This window comes from Prionailurus viverrinus, chromosome C2, assembly GCF_022837055.1.
Source record: "Prionailurus viverrinus isolate Anna chromosome C2, UM_Priviv_1.0, whole genome shotgun sequence".
NCBI lineage: Eukaryota > Metazoa > Chordata > Mammalia > Carnivora > Felidae > Prionailurus > Prionailurus viverrinus.
The window spans coordinates 153608757-153634288 of NC_062569.1; the positions used below are offsets into that span (position 1 = coordinate 153608757).

Below are 25532 nucleotides of genomic sequence, written 5' to 3' on the forward strand. Positions count from 1 at the left end.
AGAGCCCGACACGGGGCTCGAACTCCTGGACCGCGAGATCGTGACCTGGCTGAAGTCGGACGCTTAACCGACTGCGCCACCCAGGCGCCCCGACGTTTATTTATTTTTGAGACATAGAGAGACAGAGCATGAACGGGGGAGGGTCAGAGAGAGAGGGAGACACAGAATCGGAAACAGGCTCCAAGCTGTCAGCACAGAGCCTGATGCGGGGCTCGAACTCACGGACTGTGAGATCATGACCCGAGCCAAAGTCAGTCGCCCAACCGACTGAGCCACCCAGGCGCCCTGATTAACCCACATTTGAAAGGTCAAACTGAACCTCTGACAAGCCTCTGACAAGCCAGTTCTTACTGGTTTTGCTAGTTAACAAATTGAAACCGGATTTGTTTGCATTATTAAAAAGCTATCTTCCCTGTCCTTTCAGGATGTCTGAATTGACATCCATTCAAGCATTCTTATCTTTCAGTCTTTTTGCTCACAACTACTTGTTTAGAGGAAGAGCTTTTTGTAGGTACCGATTCTAGAAAATATGCCTTGGGTGCCTGCCTCAGTTGGCAGAGGATGTAACTCTTGGTCGTGAGTTCAAGCATCATGTCGGGCTAGAGAGAGACCTTAAAAATTTAAGATGCCTCAAAGTAGCTTGCTTTTTCATAAAATAAGGTGGGGGTTCATTTTTTCAGAAAAGGATGCTCAAGGCAGGTAGGATCTAGTACTCCCAATCTTTCTACAAGAAGATAATCTTAGATAAATCTTCCTGAAAGAAGTAAAAACAAAACTCTCGCATACTAGTAAATCTCTTTATTAGCAGGGAGTCCCGAACCGAGAAAACCTGTGACTGTAAATAATGATCAGTTCCTAGGGGTGGTGAGCGTTAGGTCGTACAAAATGGGTCGTAGGGTTAAAATTCTAGTTTTCTTCCCATTGGTTTTTAGAGATGTTTATTTTTGAGAGGAACACCGTGAGCAGGGGAGGGGCAGAGCGAGAGGGAGACACAGAATCTGAAGCAGGCTCCAGGTTCTGAGCTGTGAGCACAGAGCCTGATGTGGGGCTCGAACTCACAAGTGGGGAGATTGTGACCTGAAGGCAGATGTTTAACCCACAGAGCCACCCAGGCAGGTGCCTGGAGACCACTTTTAACTGCTATGAATAGACAGGTGCTAGTGAAATTCTGGTACAATAAAATCCTATCAAGTATCCCTGCACAGGGAGAGAATGTTTTCAGTTCAGTGCTTAAATTTACATACCCAAACCCTGTGCTATCTATACTTAGAAACTACAGGCAACTGTTTATCCTGCCTCCAGGCCCTCCGTGGAGTAAGGACCACGGAGAACTGAGGAACATGGCTCCCAGGCCCTGCCCCCTCCCCAGGGGTTACTACAGCCCTCCCGTGGGCGCCCCTTCATCCCAGGTCAACATCCTCTTTCCACGGACGTTCCGTAGTTCCAACGAAGGGGCCCCACTTCCCCACTCCCTATGAAGTTGCTCAAAATAGCCACTCCCGTGGGACAGTCTTAGCAGAGGTGTGAGCCCTTGGGGACTCCTGTTTCCAGCGCATTCTTGCCCCCCAGTATTCACTCCAGGGCAAACTAACATGTCAAGTGTTGAGAGGTTTAAACTGTTTCCAGGTCTCCCCTTGTTCAGCGGTAACCCTGGCCTGGTGCTTTCTCTGGCCGTGTTTGCATTTGCCGATTCGGCGCAGGTCTCCAATACTACCTCTTGAAGACCATTTACACGGCAGAGCAGAAATACGATATATATGAGAGCAAATCTCAGAATAATATGCAAACACAAACCACAGTAGATGCAGTTCTAGCTTACTCAGTACTTACAAGCTCACTTCATATGAAGAACAAAGAGTTACGTTTAGTTTGCTTCAGAGGACGCTGGACCGTTTGCTCACTATTAAATCAATTTAGGCCAAAGTATCTTCAAAGAACACTGTACATGTTCAAGTATTACAAAAAAAAATAAATACTCCACTTTCAAATTTTAAGAAAACTCTGCAAGAACAAATGTGGAAATTCTTGTAATAAAATATAAGCCAGGACTTAATTTATGTGCTTCAAGAAATTCTTTCATAATTGAGTTTTTATTTGTTGTTCTGAGGATCAGTACAGACAATTCAATTTGTACATAATTCTTAATGTACGTACCGAAAACCTAAAAAAACCATGTAGCTGTGGTTCTTTTCTCATAGTTATTCCAGTGACCTTCCAGCTTAAAATTTGGAGGCCAATTTCCCTTAACAGTATATCAAGTACCGGTATCTTCAAATGTTGATATGCTGTTACACTGTTAAGTCCCATTAATTCACAATTTAATGTCATATACGCTACATACTCAAATTTTCAATCTCGCACAGCACATTAACAAAGTTACTAGGAAACTGGACTACCACGACCAAGATGTTACAGAATGCACAAAATTCTGACAGGGAGAGCCAAGATCAAGGAGTGGTTTTCTTTAGGAAACAATTCTACCAAAAACAACATGGGAATAGAAGTAATTTAAAATGTTCAAGACATATTAAATGCACGACTGACTCCAAATTGCCATTTAGTATGCTTGGTATTATAGGATATAAAAACTACCCCATCTATGGAATGTTAAGCTGACACCCAAGACGATCAAAGCCTCCCGTATTCAATATCCCACTATTTTCTGGTTGTACCAAAAAATAAACAACCAGCAAATGATTTCACCTCTTAAAAAAAAGCATTTACACTTAAAAAATGGGATGAGGTGGGATTCCCTCCTTCTTAAAAATGTTTCTAGAGCTACTAAAAAACTTGCATTTACAAAATAGTTGATAAAAATATTCCTCTGGATTGTACAAGAAGGGAGACAGGGACCACTGGTAAGACATGGGATATGATACTAATCAGACTTGGCTTCTTTCTCTCCTGCTTCATCAGAGGCTGGACTCTGCAAATCAAAGAAAAAATAATGATCAAATAGTTGATTTCTGGGTCACTGTTACGATCTCCAAGATCTTTAAAATGTAATGCAATGTAAGTTTTACTTGTATGTAATTACAGGTGACCCTCGTTATATGTAGATTCTGTATTTGTAAATTTGCCTCTTCACGAAAATTTGCAACCACAAAATCAATACTCATGGCACTTCAATAGACTTAAAACTTTCTTTGCAATGCCAAACATGCACATTCCCAGCTGGGATGGCTGTTTCAGTTCTAAACAGGTACCTTTTTTGCAGTTTATTTGAAGTGCCATACATTTCACATTTTCTGTGCTTCTTGATGTTGACTGGACTAATATGATACCATCTACTATGGCTAAATGCAAGAAGGTTGGGATGTGCCTTATGGAGAAAATACGTATGCTGGATAGCATCATTTCGGCCTGAGTTCCAGTACTGTTTCTGTTGGCCCAGTTCAAAGCTGATGCATCAACAACACGTAGTCAACAGAAACACATAGATTATGCATCAACTGTTTGATGGAAACGTGATCAGAGTGCAGCTAAGAATCTAACGTCGTATTTCCTCCATGTGCAATTTTTCAGTATTCACACAACCTTCTAGAACACAACACCATGAATATTAAGAATCAAGTGTAGTGTGATAACATGTACCGGATGGTCAAATTCTTCCCTAACAGCTAGATTAGTAATCTCATCATAACATCACCGGATATTTGATGTGTGGTCAGAACTACAAATTAAAAGTAAATTGTGGCAACAGATTTCACAAGTTAGAAACAAGTGGTTTGTTGTTTTAAGATTTGATCTATAAATGTTTTTAAAATACCATACACTATTTATCTTTCCAGTTTTAACCATTAACATTAAAAAAATGCTTGGCTTAAGAAAAACTATTTATTGAAACCTGTAGCCTATTTGCTCAAGAAAAGGCCTCTTCTCGTGGCTTAAAAACGTAACGATTAGGGACACCAAGTCTTTTTATTTGCTTGATCTAAGTTATTATTTAATCCTAAAACAAGCAGCCACTTTTAAGAAAAATGGACTTATCTGAAATGAAAGTGGGAAAAATGTCCCAAATGAGGAATGGATTCAAAACATTTTTGAAGCAATATCCAAAATAAAAACATGATTTTTAACAGTTCTATAGATAGCAATTTCAAAAATAAGGGCCTAGGTTGTTTGTTTAAACAATATCCCAAAACATGAAAGAAAAATGAGTGTTACACCATTTGGTATATTAAACCTTTTAAAAATTAACTCACGTCAGTAGTTATTATAACGAATCCTGCGTACAACATACCGCTGTACTTGTGTGAACTTGTTACTGGTGAAATTCTGAGCATATTAAAAGTTCTTATTCACTTCTTTAAAAAAAAGCCATCTACCTACTGATTTTAAATATCTAATTAATAAAAGCCATCTGTCTATTCATTTGATGTTACTGTACAAACCTTTATCAACATTGTAAGAAAAAGACAATAATAAAGACGGTCTTATCTGCTACATAAAAATATACAACAGATTATCTATGGTTCAGAGTCAAATCAACAACACACAGCACTTCTGACCTCCTCGTTTTTAGTTTCTCCGTTTTCTGCAGGTAAGTCTTCTTTTGTTTCTTGGTTAGCCACTTCAGCCTGTTTTCCCTTTGCTCCCCTTTTCCCCTTTGTTTGCACTTTTTTGTCTGAAGATTTCTCCTAGGATACAGTAAGAGTATATTTTAAGTAAAAACTTGGCACGAACATTTTCTCAGTTGCTATAGGGCTAGTATCCCCACAAGAGATACTAGCAATGTCAACATGATGTCACACATCAGCCTGAGATCCAGGACACATCTTTTACGGAAGACACTCTAAGGTCCAACCCCACTAGTCAGGACAACATCGTTCGCTAAGAACTCTAACCGTACTGGCATTATCGAGCCTCATTAGACTTCTGTTCTCTAAACCTAAAGCCTGAGCTACAATCCTCCTCTGCCTTCTCAATCACCCACTATTCTCTGAAGTTCCACATGAGCAAACAAAGGAGGAAATCTCTTTCCACTGTAACCCTACCCATCCCCAAACTTCTTTTAAGCCTGAATAATGATCAAATTGTCATATATCCACTGTCCTGACAAGATGTTCACCCTCACAGTAAGACCATTCACCTGAACAGCACCATGTTTGTGTGGTCAGGTTGACTATCCTGCTACAGCTAATCCCTTGATATTATATAATGAGTAGTAAAAGGATCAATTTTGAGTTTATCGTTTTCATTCAGATGTTTGAAAAATCTGAAAAGCACAGGTATTAGTATGACAATAAAAGAGGTTCAAAAATGTAAACCACTTTTAAGCAATATTAAAGTGTTTCTGGATACCCTCCATCAACGGGGAAGGAGTTTAAATCTTGACATTTATTCTCTGTAAATGAAGAATGCAGCAACAGCTAAATTAAGTTAGGTCACCAGGGAGTTGTATAAAAGAGCCCTAACAGTACTGACCAATATTTGAATTAAACAGCCACAAAGACATGCAAACAGGTCAAACGATTTCAATGCTAAGGGGGCGGCAGGGGGGAGGGAGGGGGGACCAGTATAAAGTATTCTAAACCAATGATGGCATTCCATATATAAAGATGGCATGACAGCCACTAATAATACACGAATAAACTATAATTTCTGAGGACTGCCCGGGTGGCTCAGTCAGTTAAGCAACCGACTTCAGCCCATGATCTCGCAGTTTGTGAGTTTGAGCCCCACACTGGGCTCTGTGCTGACAGTGCAGAGCCTGCTTGAGATTCTGCCTCTCCCTCTCTGTACATAAACTTTAAAGACTAAGCTTCCTTGTTAGGTGTCAACACTCACATGAGGGAAAATAATAAAATTAAAAAACCCCCTATAAATTATAAATATAAATATTCAGGACAGCACCGCTCATACTGGTACCATGAAGTATCACAATCACTTCTGTACTTACAAAACCATTCTTCTGTAATCTGATCTCTTTAGATTTCTCATTAATTTTGTAACCACTAGGGCACTAATGTAGAAATGTAAAAACCTTAAAAATGGAAACAAAATATACAACCATAACCTGGACTAAAGCAATACCACTTTTAATTACCTATGGCAAGACAGAGGAAACAAATCCGTGTTTTCCTAACATACATATGTTTCAACCCTTAAAATAATTCTGAGAATTTTATACAAGTTATAAGTACATACACAGTGGCAAACATATACTTTGAAAACTGTGTCAGGGCACCTGGGTGCCTCAATTAGTTAAGTGTCCGACTTCCGCTCCCTCGGGTCACGATCTAACAGTTCACGGGGTTTCGGGCTCTGTGGGGACAGCTCGGAGCCTGGAGCGTGCCTCCGATCCTGTGTCTCCCTCTCTCTGCTCCTCCCCCGCTCACTCTCTCCTCTCTCTCTCAAAAATAAATAATAACATTTTTAAAAAAGTGTCTACACTGTAATTAATACATCAAAATATTTGCCTTCCACTCAGGCTTTGAATTGGATTGCCTCTGAAAAATGTATTCTAGAAAGTAAAATAAAACCAAGCCCTCCAACCCCACATTTTTCCTTTGGCAACGGAAAATTTGTCAACTGAGTTGGCAAATTTGTTCCTCAAGGAAGACTTCCTGTTGGCCTCTCATGGACAGAAAGAAAAAAAGTGATTACACCTGATGTCCCAAACCCAACTGAGGATAAAATGTGAGCATAACATGAGGATAACTTTTTTCACCAAAAAAAATTTGTAGAGTAAATCAAAATATAGGACAAGGAACACCAAAAAAACCTAAGAGGAAAACAGTCATACTACTTCAGCAAATTGGTTTATTGAAAGAACTCAAAAGCATCAAAGACAGGTAATAATAGTACATAGCTCATTCTATCATCATGCAACAAGAGCCACTATTTTTCTTGGCCATTCACGGAAAGTTCCCGGGCTACTTTAACTTTTTATACAAAGATGTACTGCTTTATCCTCTAGTGTGAAAAATACTAAATTAACGTACCACACTTACACCTTCTGCAAATACTTAAAAAAAAAAAAAAATAGAACTTTCTACTGGAAAAGTTAAGATTTTTCTCAGTTCTGTACAACGTGTAAATAAAGAAACGGGAAAAAAACCTTTGGCCTATGCAGTGCTAAGCTTCCATCTATGCTTTTAGAAAAGGGGCCTAACACCACAAACTCTCACTTAAGCTGTGAGTGAACAGTAATCACACCATGAATTTCCCCTGAAGACCACAGGGCTTGGCAAAGGGCGGTTTCGATGCTCCACCTCAAATCAAAGTTATAATGATTTACACAGATTTTGTTTTCCCGACTTTTCAAACATATACTCAAGAACAATTTCATTCCAAAGACTTTCAAAGTGAACAACCCAATCTCGAATCTACTCCAGGGAGACAACTATAATGTCGTTCAGGATTAACTCAAAAGTTTCTTCGGGGAAAAAGATGTAGGGTACCCCTCTGAACACAGCTGTTCCCCCTCCAGAACACCAAAACAAACCCCTTACCCCTGCACACGGGATTCCCTGCACCTTGGCTTGAGAACTTTATACACCAAAACCTACGTATCCCCTTTCTCTCGGTCGCGATCCTGGCTTTGATGTTTACCGTCACAAGAGTAGGCACAAGTATGCATCGAACGGGCAAACGCTAACCGTGACCAGATATCAAAATTGTTAGTATCTTCACTCGTCTTGAGTCTTGAATTCTGCAGCAAGCACAATGAAGGTAATGCGTTACGCTCCCGTGAACCAGTAGGACCAGATCCATTATTGTTTACCCAGGCCAAGGGGTAAAAAAAAAAAAAAAAAAAAAAAAAAAAAAAAAATTGGTCGCTGCAATCATAAAACTTCAATAAGAAAACAGGAGACAATTTCCACTTTTCGGGCAAGTGTAACATCTGATTACTCTGAGACTTTCAAAGGCAAGATCTTAGTCACCAACAATGTCACAAGACCTTAGAGTCGCCGCTGATGACTTTTTATTAAGAGAAAGTCACGCGTCGAGGGGCGCTGCAGCATTTCGAACACACCGCGGTCCCGTAAGTTTGAAACCTACCTTTCCCGCCGCCTTTTTTGGCTTCGCTTCCACTTTTGCAGGAGCAGGTTTCTGAAAGGCAAAGGTAGCACTGAGTGTCTTCACTGGGCACGACCCCACGGAAAAGACACGCTTACGGGGCTCGCTTTACTTACAGCTGACAACCTCGCCGACCTCCTCTTGGGCTTTAGGAACAAAAAGGAAAAGGAGCAAGAAGTGAGCGGGGCAGTGCGAAGGGGCCCCACCCCCGGGCACAGGCGCGGGCTCTTACCTCCTCCTTCGCCGCCCCCTCGGCGGAGCTGACCTGCGGAAGGAAGCACACGGACCAGTGGGCGCAGCCCGCAAACAAAAGTGCCCGCGCGCCCTGCGCCCGCCCGCGAGAACAATGCCCGGCCGCGTGACGTCAGCGGCTTCCCGCCGCCGCGTTCGAATCTCCCACCCGGCTCTTCGGCCGCCGAACGTTCCAGAACATCGCGACCGGGCGGCCGCCGCCGCGCCAGCGCGCGGCCTGCTCGCCCGCCCGCCCGCCGCGGGCGCCGGGCCGCCTGCCGGGCCCTGCGCCGCCGTGGGCGAGGCGGGACCTGAGCCTCGCGGGGCGCCGCGGCGGGCCGGGCGGCGGAGGGCGCGCGTGCGAGCCGCCGCTCACCTTCCTCTTGGGCATCTTGGCGGCGGGGCGGGCGCGTGCCGGGTGCCTGCGGGCCGCCGCGCGCCGAGAGCCTTCGCGAAGCTGGGCTGCCTGGCCGCTACCGCTCCTCCCGCCGCCGGAGCTGCTGCGACCCGCGGCGGGGGCGGTGGGAGAACCGGATGGAACCGGATTGGGAGCCCGCCCCCTCCTCCCCCCGCGTCCCCCCGGCCGCTGGCTCCCCCTCCCCGCCGGCCGGGCCGCCCCCCGCCCCCGCCCCCGCCCATTGGCTGTGAGGCCCACCGCGCCGCGGCCCGCGCCCGGAATAGGTGAGGCGGGCCGTCACTCGACCACTGCGCCCCGCCCCCGCTCCCGGCGCCCCCACCCCCGCCCGGCGTCTCGCGGGGCCCCAGACCCAGGCGAGGGGGGCGGGGCCCCAGAGGCCGCTCTCACCTCACGGTAGTTTGTTTGAAGCCGAGCCGCAAAGTGCGGTCTGCGCGGCGATTGGGGGAGCTCCGCCACGTGATCGCCGAGTGGCCCCACCCACAGCCTCCCTAGTTACCTGGGCTCCCCCGGCGCCCAGAGAGCCTCAGGGATTGAGTCCGTCCCTTTTAGGAGTATTGGGAATGGGGCATTTATAGTTAGTCTAATAAACTGGGAAGGGAGAGACGACGGATTCAAGTACGAGCCAATTCTCCCTTCTCGGTCGGCAAGAAGGGCTATCTGTGGGCCCCAGTTTCACAGGCCTTCGGGAAACCGGCCTCAGTGCGCAGGCGCCGGAGGGGAGGTCGTGGGAAGGAACGCTGGCGCGCGGGCTCAGCTCCCCGTGCCACTGCGCAGGCGCGGGTCTTTGCGACGTCTCTGGGCTCGCGGCCCCCGGAGGCCCGTCTCTGCTGCGCGGTTTTTCTAGATCAGCTCTTTCTGTGTCGCTTTCTTTAGATCATCTGTTCCTTGAGGGGCCGGGGTCTCCACGGTCCCCAGGACGTGCCCTCCCTCTCGCAGACTCCTGGGCCGGCCGATCCCTGCTTCCCTGAAGTGAAGCGGGAAGCACGCCCACCCTCTCCAGCCCGTTTTTAACCGGTTGCTCACCTAAGCACCTTTTTAAAGTGGAAAAAGGGCATCACGCTGGGAGGCTGAGCCGGGAACCCCGGAACCAGTGAGCTCACCTGTTACCCCATTTCTTTAATGAAGAAGAAAATTAGGTTTTTTAGAAAATTCTTTTAATGTTTATTTTTGAAAGAGAGAGAGAGGGGGAGACACAGAATCCGAAGCAGGCTCCAGGTTCTAAACTGTCAGCACGGAGACCAACGTGGGGCTGGAACTCGCCAACCGGGAGATAATGACCTGAGCCGGGGTATAATGAGCTGAAGTCAGAGGCTTAGCCGACTTACGACCCAGGCGCCATAAAAATTACATTTAGAAGAAGGAATTGAGTGAGGTTACAAGTTTTTAATCAGAATTGTCAGCGAGAACTCTTGGAAAGAAGGAAATGTTGGAGGACTCTGCATCCAAAAGATAGGAAACATCAAATGTCCCTCATTTGAAGGGCCTGGCCAAACTATGGCCCCTCGCATGGTGTAATAGTGAACTACAACAAAGAATGAGCCAGCTCTTTATAGAGGAAGTGAATTTTGAAAACCACCAGTCAGACCATGTACCTCCTGATTTCAATAACTAGCGTCTTCCTTTCTCATTCAAGAAAGTCTGAGGCCTAGAGTGGCTTATAAAGTCCTCTGCAGTTTGGCCCAGTTCACTGATTTTCACAGATGCTCCTTCTGTTTCGTCTTCCTCTTCTCAAACAGGCTGGGCACCCTCTGTTTCAGGGCCTTGTCACCTGCTGTTCCCTCTGCCTGGAATGCCCTGCCTCAGACTAGTATGGCTCTCTTCTTTTGGGGCTTTGCGTCTTTGCGCAGATTTCACCCTCTCAATTAGCGCCAGTCCTGACCTTTCAGTTTAAAATTGCAACTCCCCATCTCTGTTCTCTGCCTTTTTTTTCCTACGTGGTGTCTATTGAATATGTAACTATATTGAATATAAAGCTATACGTTCATTAGGCAACTCAGAAAGAATTCATGAGAAAATGGTGCCAGCAGTTGCCTCTGTGGAGAACAACTAGCAGCAGGGTGAGATTAAAATTTATCCTTTTCTCTTTTTTCCTCACTCCTATCTGCATTACAAAAAAAAAAAAAAATTAACATCAGCCCCTGAGTTTATGGCACAGACATGTACTGAGCACCTGTGCTGTGCCAGGCATTATGTTAGGCCCTGGGGTAGAGAGCAGACAGGACGTGTAGGGTAAGGACTCTGGGTAGTAGTTTAGAGGAGAGAAGTCACCCAAATCATCCTGGAAAGGGAAAGGGGAAGCCGCAGGCAGGGGACAGCACAGTCCAGGGCATGTGGACTTACTAGAATGTGACGGTCCCCCAGGGCCTGCTAAGTGGCAGTGATGGACACATGGAGAATGGCCAATGACAATTAGAGAAAAGAGACAAAATACAAAAAAAGGGCAAACTGCAGGGGATCATTTGATGCCAAGCTGAGTTTGGCCATTATCCAAGGAGATGCTGAAAGGTCTTTCGAAGGGAATGACGGGCTGAGATCTGAACTTAACTCGTGAACTTTCTCCCATGAGAATTAAAGCTGCACGAAGCCAGAGGTGACGGACTGGTGGCCTACAGATGTTTGCTTTGGACCAGGTTTGTTTGTTTGTTTGCTTGTTTGTTTTGTTTTGTTTTTTAATTGGCCCACATAAGAACATGGAGGAACAAGAATTCGATAGGAAAACCATTTGGCAGTATCTCTTAAAGGTAAGCAAGCACTCCATGCCTCAATAATTCCACTCCTAGAAATATGCCCAACAAAATTGCTTACATCCGTTCACCAGAAGACATGATGTAGAATATTCATAGCTGGCTTATTTTCATAGGCCCAGCTGGTAGCAACCGAAATGCCCATGAATTGGCACTGGAATGCCCATGAATTGCATGAACGGATGGAAGTCTTATCAGCAATGACAAAGAGCTACCTACAGTCACACACAACAACACAATAGGGGAATCTCACAAACACAGGTTGACAGATGCAGCTCCAAAAGAATGCGTACAGTGTGATTCCATTTACATAATGTCCAAAGGCAGGGAAATGAATCTAGTCCATTAGGAGTCAGGAAACTAGTTCCTGTGTGAGGGTGGGGTGGCGAGCCCGTGGCTGGATGAGAAAGACTTTAGGGGGCTGGTCATGTTCTATTTCTTGGTCTGGATGTTGGTTTCTTTTTTTTTTTTTTTTTTTTTTTCCCAACGTTTATTTATTTTTGGGACAGAGAGAGACAGAGCATGAACAGGGGAGGGGCAGAGAGAGAGGGAGACACAGAATCGGAAACAGGCTCCAGGCTCTGAGCCATCAGCCCAGAGCCTGACGCGGGGCTCGAACTCCCGGACCGCGAGATCGTGACCTGGCTGAAGTCGGACGCTTAACCGACTGCGCCACCCAGGCGCCCCTGGATGTTGGTTTCTTGGTCTGGATGTTGGTTTCTTGGTCTGGATGTTGTGTTCACTTTGTGTTAATTGAGCTGTGCTCTTAGTATATACATTTCTGGATACATAACAATAAAGTTTTAAAGATTTTTTTTTTTAAGCAACATGTCAAAATCAGACAATTTCACATACAGATTCAGCTCTTTACCTTCCCCTGGCCTCCTTTGTGTGCAGTCCATGGGATGCCCTTGACCTTGTAATTTATAAAGAGGCACTCTGTCCAGTTTGCCAGTGTCCCAGCCCTGCTGATTTTTCTCACCCATATTTTCTTGAGGAGGTCCCAATAATTCATTTTTGCTTTTGTTTCCCTTGCCTCCAGAGACGTGTTGAGTAAGAAGTTGCTGTGGCCAAGATCAAATAGGCTTTTGCCTGCTTTCTCCTCAAGGATTCTGATGGCTTCCTGTCTTACATTGAGGTCTTTCATCCATTTTGAGTTTATTTTTTGTGTCTGGTGTAAGAAAGTGGTCCAGGTTCATTCTTCTGCATGTCACTGTCCAGTTTTCCCAGCACCACTTGCTGAAGAGACTGTCTTTATTCCATTGGATAGTCTTTCTTGCTTTGTCAAAGATTACTTAGTTGACTGTATATTTGTGGGTCCATTTCTGGGTTCCCTATTCTGTTCCATTGATCTGAGTGTCTGTTTTTGTGCCAGTACCATACTGTCTTGATCATCACAGCTTTGTAATACAGCTTGAAGTCCATCTCACCCGTATTTTCTGCCTGGCCTCTGAAGGTGTTTGTGATGCCTGTGAGTAAACGAGGGTAATTGCAGACACCACTTTTTATATTTCCATTTATTTTTGAAAGAACTATTTATGTGGTTCAACATTCTAAGGGCTCAGATTTATTTCCAGAGAAGGCTCTGTTCTACTTCTGTGCTCCTAGATATCTAGTTCTCCCAGGGGGAAACCAATGTTGCTGCTTGTGTGTCCTTCCAGAAATGTTTTGTGCATATACAAGCAAGTGAATCTATACTTTTTGTCCCCCCACCCCTTGCTTTTCCATTCTGCTTGGCACCTTGCATTTTTCACTTAATGCGGTCTGTTTCCTATTAGCACATTTTTATTGCTGAATCATATCCTACTGTATGGATGTACCAAACATTTTTAAACCAATTCTCTGTTGACTTTCAAATAGTGCCAGTCTTTTGATCCTTCAAAGGATGCTGCAGTGTATAACCGTGTGTGTCTGTGTGCTTTTCCTATAAAATTGGAAAGCTGGTCCCACTTGTTGCTAAACCTAAACACACACCCAACACAGGCACTAGAACGAGGCAGTGCTTGATCAAAAGTGGGAATGGGGCATCTCGGTGGCTCAGTCATCAAGCATCTGACTTCAGGTCATGATCTCACCATTGGTGAGTTCAAGTCCCACATCGGGTGAGCTCGAGCCCCTCTTCGGGTGAACACGAGCCCCGCTTTGAGTAAAACACAAGTCCCGGTGAGACCCGCTTCTCTCTCTCTCTCCCTCTCCCTGTCTCTACCCCTTGCTCACTTGTGCACCACCCCCCCCCCCCCCCGCAAAAAAGTGGGAATCTATACTGGATGATCCAGAATGTTGGATAATCACATGAAAACACGAAATTTTAAAAATTCCTCAAGAACCCTCAGGATCTTTGTATACAAGTATCCTCTCCACCACTCCACCCGGGGGTCCACGTGCCCCACTTTGGAAAATCCTGCATTGATGCTGACTGGTGGATGGTGCGGTGGTGATTGAGGAGTTCTAGAGAGGTGGATCCCAAGGCTAATGTAAGAACTGCTGGGGACAGGCAGGGTTCTGAGGGAATCGAGGGGGCGGGGAGAATCAATAACAGTAAGTAGGTTGCCTACCTTGTCCGGTGTTCTAGGTGCTGGCGAGACAGCAGTGAACACAGGAGCCACGCCATCTGTCCTCACGGGGTTTTGCTTCTACAGGAAGTACAATAAAGAAGTAAGCAAGATACTTTCACATAGTGATGGTGCCTTGAAGGAAGAAAAGTTGTCACAATATAGAGCATGCTGGAGGTCTGCCCAGCGGGGCTGCTGTAGACAGGACAGTCAGGCAGGGGCCTCTCAGGGCGCAAGGGAAGGGTAAGGTGTCCTGGGCCTTTGATGGCTCGGAAGGAGAAGGCTTCTGGACAGAGGAAACAGCTAGTAGGATGGACCTTGGTGTATCTGAAGAGGGGAAACGGGGTTAGAGAAGAAAGCAGCGGCCAGGAAGTGCAAGACAGAAGCAATGACGGGCTGTAGTGGGGAACTGACGTCATTGATCTGGACTCCAAGTAGAGGTGCGGTCAGGCTGAGAGGTCCCATGTCAAGTCAGGTTGTCGCAAGAAGGCACAGCAGGTGAGACGCTGTAAAGCAGCCGAGCCAATGAATGTTGACTGTGGGGAAGACCAGTGGAAGGAAGGATCTGGGATATATTTTGGTGGGGGGAACTGACAGGGCTCTTCCCTAAACTGGGTGCGAAGGAGACAAGAGAGACTTTTGGCTATGAGTAATAGAAACCCGTATCAGCATAAGCAATAAGGAAATGGAAGCTCCTCCACTGTAGAATGTTCTGGACTGGGGGATTCAGCAGCTTCATGTGTTATCACAGTCCCAGTTTTTCTCTCCCAGTTGTTGTGCCTCTTTCCAAATTGGCTTCATTCTCAGTTGAAAGGGGAATTCTGGGGGCACCTGGGTGGCGCAGTCGGTTAAGCGTCCGACTTCAGCCAGGTCACGATCTCGCGGTCCGTGAGTTCGAGCCCCGCGTCAGGCTCTGGGCTGATGGCTCCGAGCCTGGAGCCTGTTTCCGATTCTGTGTCTCCCTCTCTCTCTGCCCCTCCCCCGTTCATGCTCTGTCTCTCTCTGTCCCAAAAATAAATAAATGTTAAAAAAAAAAAAAAAAAAGGGGAATTCTGCACATCACATCCAAATTTATAACATCCAGAGAAAGAAGCCCCTTTCCCCCAGAATCCTTTACTCGATTGCCTTTACTTGCTGGCCAGAATTGGGTGACATGCGAGGGGAAATGGGCCACCCTTAGATTAAATCAGACCCCCCCCCAACCCTGGAGTTGGGGGTAGGGCCAGGGGTGCAGGGAGTGGATACCTGAACAAAAGAAGGGTTCTGTCAGGAAGGACAAAAAGGGCAATGGGCTGAGAATCCGGTGCGTTTCTTAGGCTGTATGGATGGGGGGCAACCAGCCAGGTAGGGATGAAAGAAGAGGGGTGCAGGGGTGTGGAGAGGGTGTGGAGGGGGGGATTGTAAAGTGCCCACTACATTGACCACTAGGATGTCACCGATTGTCCTGATGGAGCAGTGTCAGTGAGAGGTAGGGCAGAAACCAGACTGAAGTTAGAAAGTAGGGGAGGGGAGGAAATTAAACATCTCCGGCCCCCACTGCGTTGTGCCCTACCGTGCTGTGTCTCCAGAAGCCCAGTCTCTGGGCCAGTGTGTCCAGGTTGTGAAGACATGATAAACTGGGGTAGGTGTGAGACAAGCCTGTGAGCAAGAGAAGGTTCCCAAGATGGTGGGAACACTGAATGCCTACCGTTCACCACTCTGTTGGATATCCACGCTGCTGTGAAGGGGGAGGTGCAAGGGTGGCAGAAAAGAGCAAAAACCTAGGCCCCCATACGGAGCTTTTGATGATCACTGCGCTGAATGTGCCAGAAACGCCAGAACAGAGAGAGCCCTAAGATGACAGATAGTTGTAGAAGTCACCATGTAGTTATGTTTCTAGCCTGTTTGCAAACTTTATGAGTGCGTGACTACATAAGTGTTCTTAGATAATTGGAATTATTGTTATTACAAGGTTGCCTGTTTGGCAGTTCATCATACTGATATTTTATTTCATTTCATTTCATTTCTTTTTATTTTATATTCATGTCATTTCATTTCACTTTTATGGTATCTGGGCATGTGCCCTTTCTTAATTCTTTTGTTGTTGTAATTATTTATATATTTATTATTTTTGAATTTTATTTAAATCCAAGTTAGTTAACATAAAGTGTAATAATGGTTTCAGGAGCAGAAGTTAGTGTTTCATCATTTACGTAAAACACCCAGTGCTCACCCCCACAAGTGCCCTCCTTAATGCCCATCATCCATTTAGCCCATCCTCCCACCCAACTTCCCCCCACTCCAGCAACCTTCAGTTTGTTCTCTGTATTTAAGAATCTCTTATGGTTTGCCTCTCCCTCTGTTTTTATCTTTTTACTTCCCTCCCCCTATGTTCATCTGTCGTGTTTCTCAAGTTCCATATATGAGTGAAATCATATTTACCTTTTTCTGATGTATTTTGCTTAGCATAATGCATTCTACTTCCAACCACTTTGTTGGAAATGGCAAAAATTTATTCTTTTTATTGCTGAGTAATATTCCATTGCATGTATGTATATACATATATATATATATACACGTATATATATATATACATATATATACATTGTGTGTGTGTGTGTATACACACACACACACACACACACACACATATGTATATATACCACCTCTTCCTTATTCATGTGGGCTCTTATGATTGTTATTTTAGACAGAACAATAAGCCAGCTAAAAATTGGTCACGTTATTCTTTTCTGCTCACAAGTGAACCTTGCCTTTCTAAATATGGAAAGGAAGCATCTTAGTTTGTTCTGGCTGCTTTAACAAAGTACCATAGACTAGATGACTTATAAACAACAGACATTTACTTCTCATAGTTGTGGAGGCTGGGAAGTCCAAGACCAAAGTGCTGGCTGTTTCGATGTGTGACCTGCTTCCCTGCTTCCTGGTTCCTAGATGGCTGTCTTCCTGCTGTGTCCTCAACTTGGAAGGAAGGGGAAGGCAGCTCTCTGGGGTCTTTATAAGGGCACCGATCCCATTCACAAGGGCTCCGCCCCCATGACCTAGTCACCTCCCAAAGGCCCCACCTCCAAATACCATCCTAATGGGGATTAGGTTTCAACAATTGAATTCTGGGGGAGCACAGTTCAAGAACATTCCCTGCATCTCTCCCAGATCATTCAGCTTCTGTGGCTTCCAAAGGGAATCACCCCCTCAAATGGGCAGCCACTTCATACTCTTTGAGACTTGAGCAGAAATATTCTACTGCATGGTTAAGAGGCACATGTTCAACCTGACTCTTGAGATCACACGAAAGGGTTCAAGGTTTCCCTGGCTTGTGTGAACTCTAAAAGCAGAGGCAGCGGTATAGATGTGTTCAGCTGACATGGTTTGAGGGATGCCCATTCATAGCCTACAAGAGGAAGCTGTTTCCTTTGGTTAGATGTCGCCCCACGTCTGTGGTTTGGAGTGTTGGCCAGAATAACAACTAAAAGAAGGAAACTAAAAGAAGGAAAAAAAAGTTCTCTTAATGCTACTTTTACATTTTTCAAATACATTTGACTCTTGAGCAACATGGGTTTGAACTGTACAGGTCCACTTATACACAATTCTTTTTTCGATATATACAGTAAAGTACTGTGAATGTATTTTTCTCTTCTTTATGATTTTTTAAAAAAATTTTTAATGTTTATTATTTATTTTTGAGAGAGAGACACAGAGCACAAGGGGGAGAGGGGCAGAGAGAGGGGGAGACCCAGAATCTGAAGCAAGCTCAAGGTTTTGAGCTGTCAACAAGAGCCCAATGCGAGGCTCAAACCCCGAGAACTGCAAGATCATGAGCTGAGCTGAAGTCGGATGCTTAACCAACTGAGCCACTCAGGTGCCCCACTTATGATTTTCTTAATAACATTTTCTTTTCTCTAGCTTCAGTATAAGATATATGTATATATATACAATATATACATACACAATATTATACATATAATATACATTAGTATATATTATATATGTATTATATATAATACAAATTATACATATATAATACATAAAATATTATACATACAATATGTATTATATATACATACAATATACGTTTTATATATATAATACATATAACGTACAAAATATGTGTTAATTGGCTGTTTATGTTACTGGTAAGGCTTCTGCAGCAATAGGCTATTAGTAGTTAAATTTTGGGGGAGTCAAAAGTTATGCATGGATTTTCAGCTGCATCGGAGAAGTTGACTTCCCTAACTCCTTTGTTGTTCAAAGGTCAACGTAATTTTTAAAAAGTTTTTTCTGAGTCCTTTCTCAGAAGCAATGTAACTGATGAAGATTTCACTTTGGTGTAATTTTTATTAAGGCAAAAACAGGAGAGGGAACCTAATATGACATTTCATGTAGTCAAATAATATAAAATGTTATTCCCATCTGAATGTCTTCTCATTTTCCTTTGCATTCAGAGAAACCAGATACAGCATTATTAGCAGAAATAGACGAGCCTGGATTTTGACTCCACCTTTAATTTTCTGCAACGTTTCTATAAGTTTGAGATTATTTTAAAATCATTTTTTGAAAGCTAACGAAAAATTTATTTAGAGATACATTTCTTCTGGACATAGTCCAAAGCCTGTGAAAATTTGAGAATTAAATGAAATTTCTTACACTAATAAGATTACATTTTAAACTACTGAATTTTGCATATTCAGAAAGGCATACCATAACAAAGAGACCTAAAAACATTTATTTATTGTTATTATTATTATTATTATTTTTAACGTTTATTTATTTTTGAGACAGAGAGAGACAGAGCATGAACAGGGGAGGGGCAGAGAGAGAGGGAGACACAGAATGTGAAACAGGCTCCAGGCTCTGAGCTGTCAGCACAGAGCCCGACACGGGGCTCGAACTCACGGACCATGAGATCATGACCTGAGCCGGAGTCGGACGCTTAACCGACCGAGCCACCCAGGCGCCCCATGAGACCTAAAAACATTTAAAAGGTTATTTGGTTTTAGCGGTATTTTTCTTAAATTGAGGTAAAATTCACATAACATGTAACTATTTTATTTTAATTTTTTTAGATATTTGTGTATTTTGAGAGAGAGAGTGCACACGAGCTCCCAACGAGGGTGAGAGGGAGCACAGAGCCTGACGTGGGGTTCAGTCCCAACAACTGTGAGATCATGACCTGAGCCAAAACCAAGAGTCGGGCACTTAAACGGCTGAGCCAACCAGGTGCCCCGAAACTATTTTAAAATGTACAATCCAGTGGCATTAGTACATTCACAATATTGTTCAACTACTATCTAACAATATTAATGCCTGCTGCTTGTTTTGTGTCCGCCTCTTCATTCTTCAAAGCGGTGAGACCAGGGATCCCGGGCATTGTGGTAAACGATCCTGCAACTATGTTACCTCCTTCTTTCTCCTTAGGTCCTCACACAGTGGGACACACGCACACTTGTGTGCACACACTCAAGACTGCTTGAAGATTCAGCTTTACTCAAGTGCAATTTTCCAAGAGATTCTCCTACTTCATTCCTCGGACCCTTGGACCCTAAAGCAGGCCGCCAACATACCAGACCCGTGCAGGCCTCTGGCAGCTGACGCTCACCGCGGGGCTGGGAAGTTTGTGCCTTCCAGGTCACTGCCTGTGCTTGGTTTGTGCCAGTCACGGACACAACCGATGCAGGCTTTACTTAATTCACCCAAATGTTGATGACCCAGGTGCCCCTAGTATGGTCTTTACAAGTAGGCAGAATAACACCCCACCCCCCAAATGTCTGCCTCTTAATATCCAGAACCTGTGACGATGCTACCTTATGTGGCAAAAGGGCTTTGTAGATGTGATTAAGTTAAAGATTTTCATTAAAAAATTTTTTTAAACATCTGTTCATTTTTGAGAGAGCGTGAGCGGAGGAGGGGCAGAGAGAGAAGGGGACACGGAATCCGAAGCAGGCTTCAGGCTCCGAGCTGTCAGCACAGAACCGCGAGATCGTGAGCTGAGCCAAAGTCGGACGCTTAACGGACTGAGTCCACCCAGGCGCCCCATTAAGTTAAAGATTTTTAAATGGGGAGGGAGATTATCCCAGTTTTCCTGTCTGGATCGACTTCAGTCAAGAGGGCCAGAGGAGTGTCAGGGAGGATGTGGCAACGGAAGCAGAGGTTGGAGTGGTGTGATTGTTGGCTTAACCTGAACCAGATAGAAACGGATTGATCCTGAGATGTCCTGGCGTTCATGCTTTCTTTCCACTTGCTAGTAGAGTGATTCAGCTTTCAGCGTTAGTGCTCTTTTTGCGAGCTGTCAAAATGAAGCCATAGGAAAGATGTTAGTTGCTCAAACTGGGTTGTCTCTGAAGGCCAGGTACTGCTGGTGCTCTTCCACCGTGGCTGCACAGTCAAGGGCATTCTTCAGCTTTTTTTGTTTTTGTTTTTGGTCAAATTCTTGACTTACCAGGAATTGGCAATCCTCCTGGTTGGGGGATTTGCTAGTGTAGCGGGGTATTCTGGTAGGGGTGGGGAATAGCGATGCCTCCTGTTCTGCCTGAAAGTCACTGGGGAGGGAGGCAGGGGGGCAGGAGTTGCTATCACTTCAGGGGGGTTCTCCCTCCCAGTTCATCTAAGTCTCCAGTGAGTAGAGGAGCCAATAGGACTATCTGGTAGCTTTGGATGGTCCAGCTGAAGGCAAAAGAGGTGACGCAAGCTCCACCCTGTCCTTTGGTTTGGTCAGTTCAGCCTCACCTACGAGCCGAGATGCCATTCCACGGAAAGAGTTTACTTGACCACTCTCGAGTTCCTTCACTTCACGTTTTTTTGTTTTTTGTTTTTTATTTTATTTAAAAAATTTTTTTTAATGTTTATTTATTTTTGAGACAGAGAGAGGGGGCGCCTGGGTGGCGCAGTCGGTTGAGCGTCCGACTTCAGCCAGGTCACGATCTCGCGGTCCGTGAGTTCGAGCCCCGCGTCGGGCTCTGGGCTGATGGCTCAGAGCCTGGAGCCTGTTTCCGATTCTGTGTCTCCCTCTCTCTCTGCCCCTCCCCCCTTCATGCTCTGTCTCTCTCTGTCCCAAAAATAAATAAACGTTGAGACAGAGAGAGACAGAGCATGAACGGGGGAGGGGCAGAGAGAGAGGGAGACACAGAATCGGAAGCAGGCTCCAGGCTCTGAGCTGTCAGCCCAGAGCCCGACGCGGGACTCGAACTCACGGACCGCGAGATCGTGACCTGAGCTGAAGTCGGACGCTTAACCGACTGAGCCACCCAGGCACCCCTCACGTTTTTTTTTTTAACCATTATTATTATTTAAATGTTTATTTTTAATTTTGAGAGAGAGAGTGTGAGCAGGGAGGAGCAGAGAGAGAGGAGGACAGAGGATCTGAAGTGGGCTCTGTGCTGACAGCAGCAAGCCTGGTGTGGGGCTCCAACTCGTGAACTGTGAGATCATGACCCGAGCCAGAGACGGATGCTCCACTGACTGAGCCACCCAGGTGCCCCAACCTCACGTTTTCTTGAAGCAGAAATGTGTAGTGACGAGAGAAAAACCCTCTGGAGGCCTGATACACGAAGGATGCCATTTTAGATTTCTTTCCAAGTCAATGTGACTGTACATAAATCAAACCCAGAGCCTGACTTGTGGCTCCACCACCCATGTGCTGTGCACCTGCTCTGTGAATGGGTAGCCTAAAGGAAAACCATCTTGTGCCTGAGATATCAATCATACTACTCCCTGCATTCCTTGGTCACAAAACTTGTGATTCCTGCCTATATGCGAGTTATAATGTTTGGAGTTTTTACAAGATGTAAAAAAAAAAGAGTATACAACCCTAGAAAAACTTCATTCTCCAGAGTACTTCCTTCCCTGTGAAGAGCGTGTTTCCCCGGGAAGCTGCCCTAACTTGGGCTTGAATGAGACTCTTCTTTTCTCTTTAAAATTTTTAAAAAGTTTTGTTCATTCTTCCTCATTATTTCTTGGTATAGCAGGCAGGATAGCAGAGCAGCTAGCCCGAGAAACACGGGGGGCCCACCGGGCCTGGTGCTTGGTATCAGCAGGGGCCCTGTGTGGCCCTCTGACGTCTTGGCACCTCACAGGTGTATCTGCTGACCTCCCCGCAGGAATATACAGACCTCCTCGATTTAGGTTGGCAGTACTGACTTTTATTCAAGCTGTTGAGAGTTACTGGTAATATTCTCCACGTGGGAATAATCTAGAGGGGTTGGAGTTATGGGTAGGTTGTTTTAATTTGACATTATACTAATTGATGTTATTCATATAAGGCTTGAGTAGATTCGCTGGCTAGAAATATGAGAGACTGAATCGCTCCTCTCCGAAGAGAAGGGACTCTTGCTCCTTCTGGCCTAAAGCCACTTTTAGGTGACTGAAAGTCTCGCGGAAGTGGCTGAGGGTATTCCTCAAGTCCCATAGGCATTTCCATCTCATAAAGTAATTAGCGATTGGCTCATCTGCGGATGCACACATAGGGATTGAGTCTCCCCAATGGTCTTAGACCGCACTGGGAGAAACCGAGACCCAGAAGAATGTATTATGGCTGTTTGGAAGCGACACTCACAAGAAGCACCCTTTGATCCATCACACTCCACATCCTTAGATTTTGCTCAAGCCTTCTACCAAAATGGAAACAAAAATGACTAGGGCATTGTGCTTTAAAAGTCGAACAGCTAGGGCTCCTGGGTGGCTCAGTCAGTTGAGCTTCCAACTCTTGATTTCGGCTCAGGTCATGATCTCATGGTTCATAGGATTGAGTCCCACGTCAGGCTCTGCACTGGGACTCTCTCCCTCTCTGCCCCTCCCCCTGCTCTCTCTTTCTCTCTCTCTCAAAATAAATAAGCACTAAAAAAAAAAAAAAAAAAAAGCCGAACAGCTCCCAGAAAACCATCAGGCACCCACAGGAACTCCGGCAGACTATTTGTGGAACACACACAGCACTCTACTTGCAAGCACTTACTTAGGTGGGAAAATTTAACAGAATAACCTTTGATATATCTAAATTAGCTTTCTTTTCTTCTCTTTTTTTTTTTTTTTTTTTTTTTAAGATTTTATTTAAGGGGTGCCTGCGTGGCTCAGTGGGTTGAACATCCAACTCTCGATTTTGGCTCAGGTCCTGATCCCAGGGTTGTGGGATCGAGCCCCGAGTCAGACTCCATGGTCTCATGGAGCCTGCTAAAGATTCTTTCTCTCCCTCTGCTCCTCTCCCCTGCTTGCGCATTCTCTCTAAAAATAAAAAAAAATAAAATAAAAGATTTTATTTAATTTGAAATAATCTCTACACCTAAAGTGGGGCTTGAACTTACAACCCTGAGATCAAGAGTTACATGCTCCCTCCACTGAGCCAGCCAGTCACCCCTTAGTTTTTTTGTGTGTGCATAACCAGCATAGAGAGAGCTGGTTGTAAGACTAAGCAGCCAGAAACTAGGAAGCTATTTGGTTTAGTCGGTGAAGCCCTTGGCTTTGGGGAGCAACCGACACTCAGAGGTATTCTGGGCCTCATGCGGTTTATTTGTTGCTGTAGCTTTTGGCATCTTTGGACAACACCAGCTGTGTTATATTGGAAAATGGGAAATGACCAATTCACGGATCCATAAATTATAATGCTATTTTGCAATTAGATTTATTTTTTTAAAAAAGAAAAGAGTTGGAAATCAGGCTTTCAATGTCCTCTGCACAAATATTAATGAAATGAAGGTTAGATTTTGTTTGCATCTTGTTTGTGTACATGTGTGTTATAAAAAATGTGAGATATGTTTTCTACCTCCCGGATGGTCTTGCTAAAATTAATTCATGAAAGAGCTCTATTTAATTGGCTTAAAGGCCAAGTGCTTATAAGAATGAATTGGGCGTTTTAAAACTCAGAAAGATGGAGACTAACCCAAATGTTTTTCAAATTTATGCTATCTGGGAAAATATTCAATATTAAAACTAGTTCAAGTTTGTTGGTTTAATTAAAATAGACATGTCTTTAGAGTTATCTGCATTGGGGTGTCTGCATGAATCAGTGGGTTAAGCTTCTGAGTTGGTTCAGGTCATGATCTCATGGTTTGTGAGTTCGAGCCCCGCATTGGGCTCTGTGCTGACAGCTCAGAGACTGGAGCCTGCTTCGGATTCTGTGTCTCCCTGTCTCTCTGCCTTTCCCTGGCTCTCACTCTGTCTCCCTCTCTCTCTCAAAAATAAATAAAAACATTTAAAAAAATTCAAAAAAAACGCCATTGTTCTGTGAAGGTTTACTAAGTGTCAAATAAGCTTGTGTTATCTTTGTTGCAATTTGGCAGCAGAAAAATGACTTTAAATGATGGTTGATTTTGTCTGTCTCATGAAGTTTTCCCCGGGTAACTGTCACAAGCAATTAGGTTAAATAAATAAAAAGGTTTATAGCTTTCAAAATCTTTGGTTACCTGAAACTTTGAAGTTTTGCTAAGTTAAACGACAAATTGGGTTGAATTTATTGGATATCTAAGTCTTTGCCAAATAAGATAGAATACTAAGGCATTGATTACTGAATGTAGGTCCCCTTCTGCCTTCTTGTTGTGGAGAAACTGGGGATACTTGGGTCTGTTGGTAAACATACTTTGTGTTTTATTGAAAGTTGTACAATTAAAAAAAAAAGTTTCCTAGAAATTCTGAAATGTATTCCTACATTTCTGATCTTAAGTATTCTAGTGTGACCGTTCACAATTGGTTACTACTTAATTTTTACCAGAAATTAAGGTTTCTAAGCATGAAGAATTCTGACAAATGTAATTGAGACTGCTAGAAAGTGATAAAGAAGGCCATTCTGTATGTAAGGAAAGTACGCTGTGTTTTTAACAAGAAAGATATGGGGAACGGGAATACATTTTGGTTGAGGGAAAGAAAAGTAATTTTGTCCTAATATGAGACTGGCTACTTAGAGAGAGAAGGCTTAGGAAAATCTGAATGAAAAAGAAAGTTGCAGGTTTGTGAAATCTTTGGAAAAAGAATTTTATGCATGGTCAGGACTGATGAAGGTTGGAATGAATGAGTTTTAAAAGAAAATTGATATAAAATAGAAATTTGGCCTTTTTCTCGTTAAAAAGACAAAGCTTTCTTGGATTATTGATCTGCTCTTGGTAAGAAATTGTGAACAAAGTTTTTCTTATCTGCCCTCCCTCCCCTCCCCCTTTCCCTGTGCCCAACCATAGTTGCTTTGTTTTGTCTTTATCAGGTCTTTGATTACTTAACAAATTTGAGATGTCTCAATATTAAAAGGAGCTAAGTTTTGCTAACAACTAGGTAACCTTTTGTATTTGCCTTTGGAATCTCTTATTGCCATCTTGGTTAAATAGATAATTAAATATTAAGTAGTATAATGATCTATGATCTTATTTAGGCAGGCACTTTATTTATTCATTTATTTATTTATTTGTTTGTTTGTTTGTTTGTTTTTCAATATATGAAATTTATTGTCAAATTGGTTTCCATACAACACCCAGTGCTCATCCCAACAGGTGCCCTCCTCAATACCCATCACCCACCCTCCCCTCCCTCCCACCCCCCATCAACCCTCAGTTTGTTCGCAGTTTTTAAGAGTCTCTTATGGTTTGGCTCCCTCCT

The 25532-nt window shown here is 44.2% G+C and overlaps 1 protein-coding gene and 1 long non-coding RNA gene across 2 annotated transcripts; one reads left to right on the forward strand and one right to left on the reverse strand.

Moving 5' to 3' along the window:
- Positions 1-2071: 2071 nt before the first annotated feature.
- On the reverse strand, positions 2072-8794 carry HMGN1 (high mobility group nucleosome binding domain 1). Its single transcript, XM_047875747.1, has 6 exons — positions 8633-8794; positions 8258-8290; positions 8142-8171; positions 8008-8058; positions 4512-4640; positions 2072-2926 (listed from the first exon to the last, which is right to left on the reverse strand). The coding sequence occupies exons 1-6, from the start codon at positions 8645-8647 to the stop codon at positions 2879-2881; spliced, it is 306 nt and encodes a 101-aa protein (XP_047731703.1). The 5' UTR covers positions 8648-8794; the 3' UTR covers positions 2072-2878.
- Positions 8795-9920: 1126 nt separating this feature from the next.
- On the forward strand, positions 9921-19835 carry LOC125175309 (uncharacterized). Its single transcript, XR_007155750.1, has 2 exons — positions 9921-11304; positions 19383-19835. It is a non-coding gene; the product is annotated as an uncharacterized LOC125175309 (long non-coding RNA).
- Positions 19836-25532: the final 5697 nt, after the last annotated feature.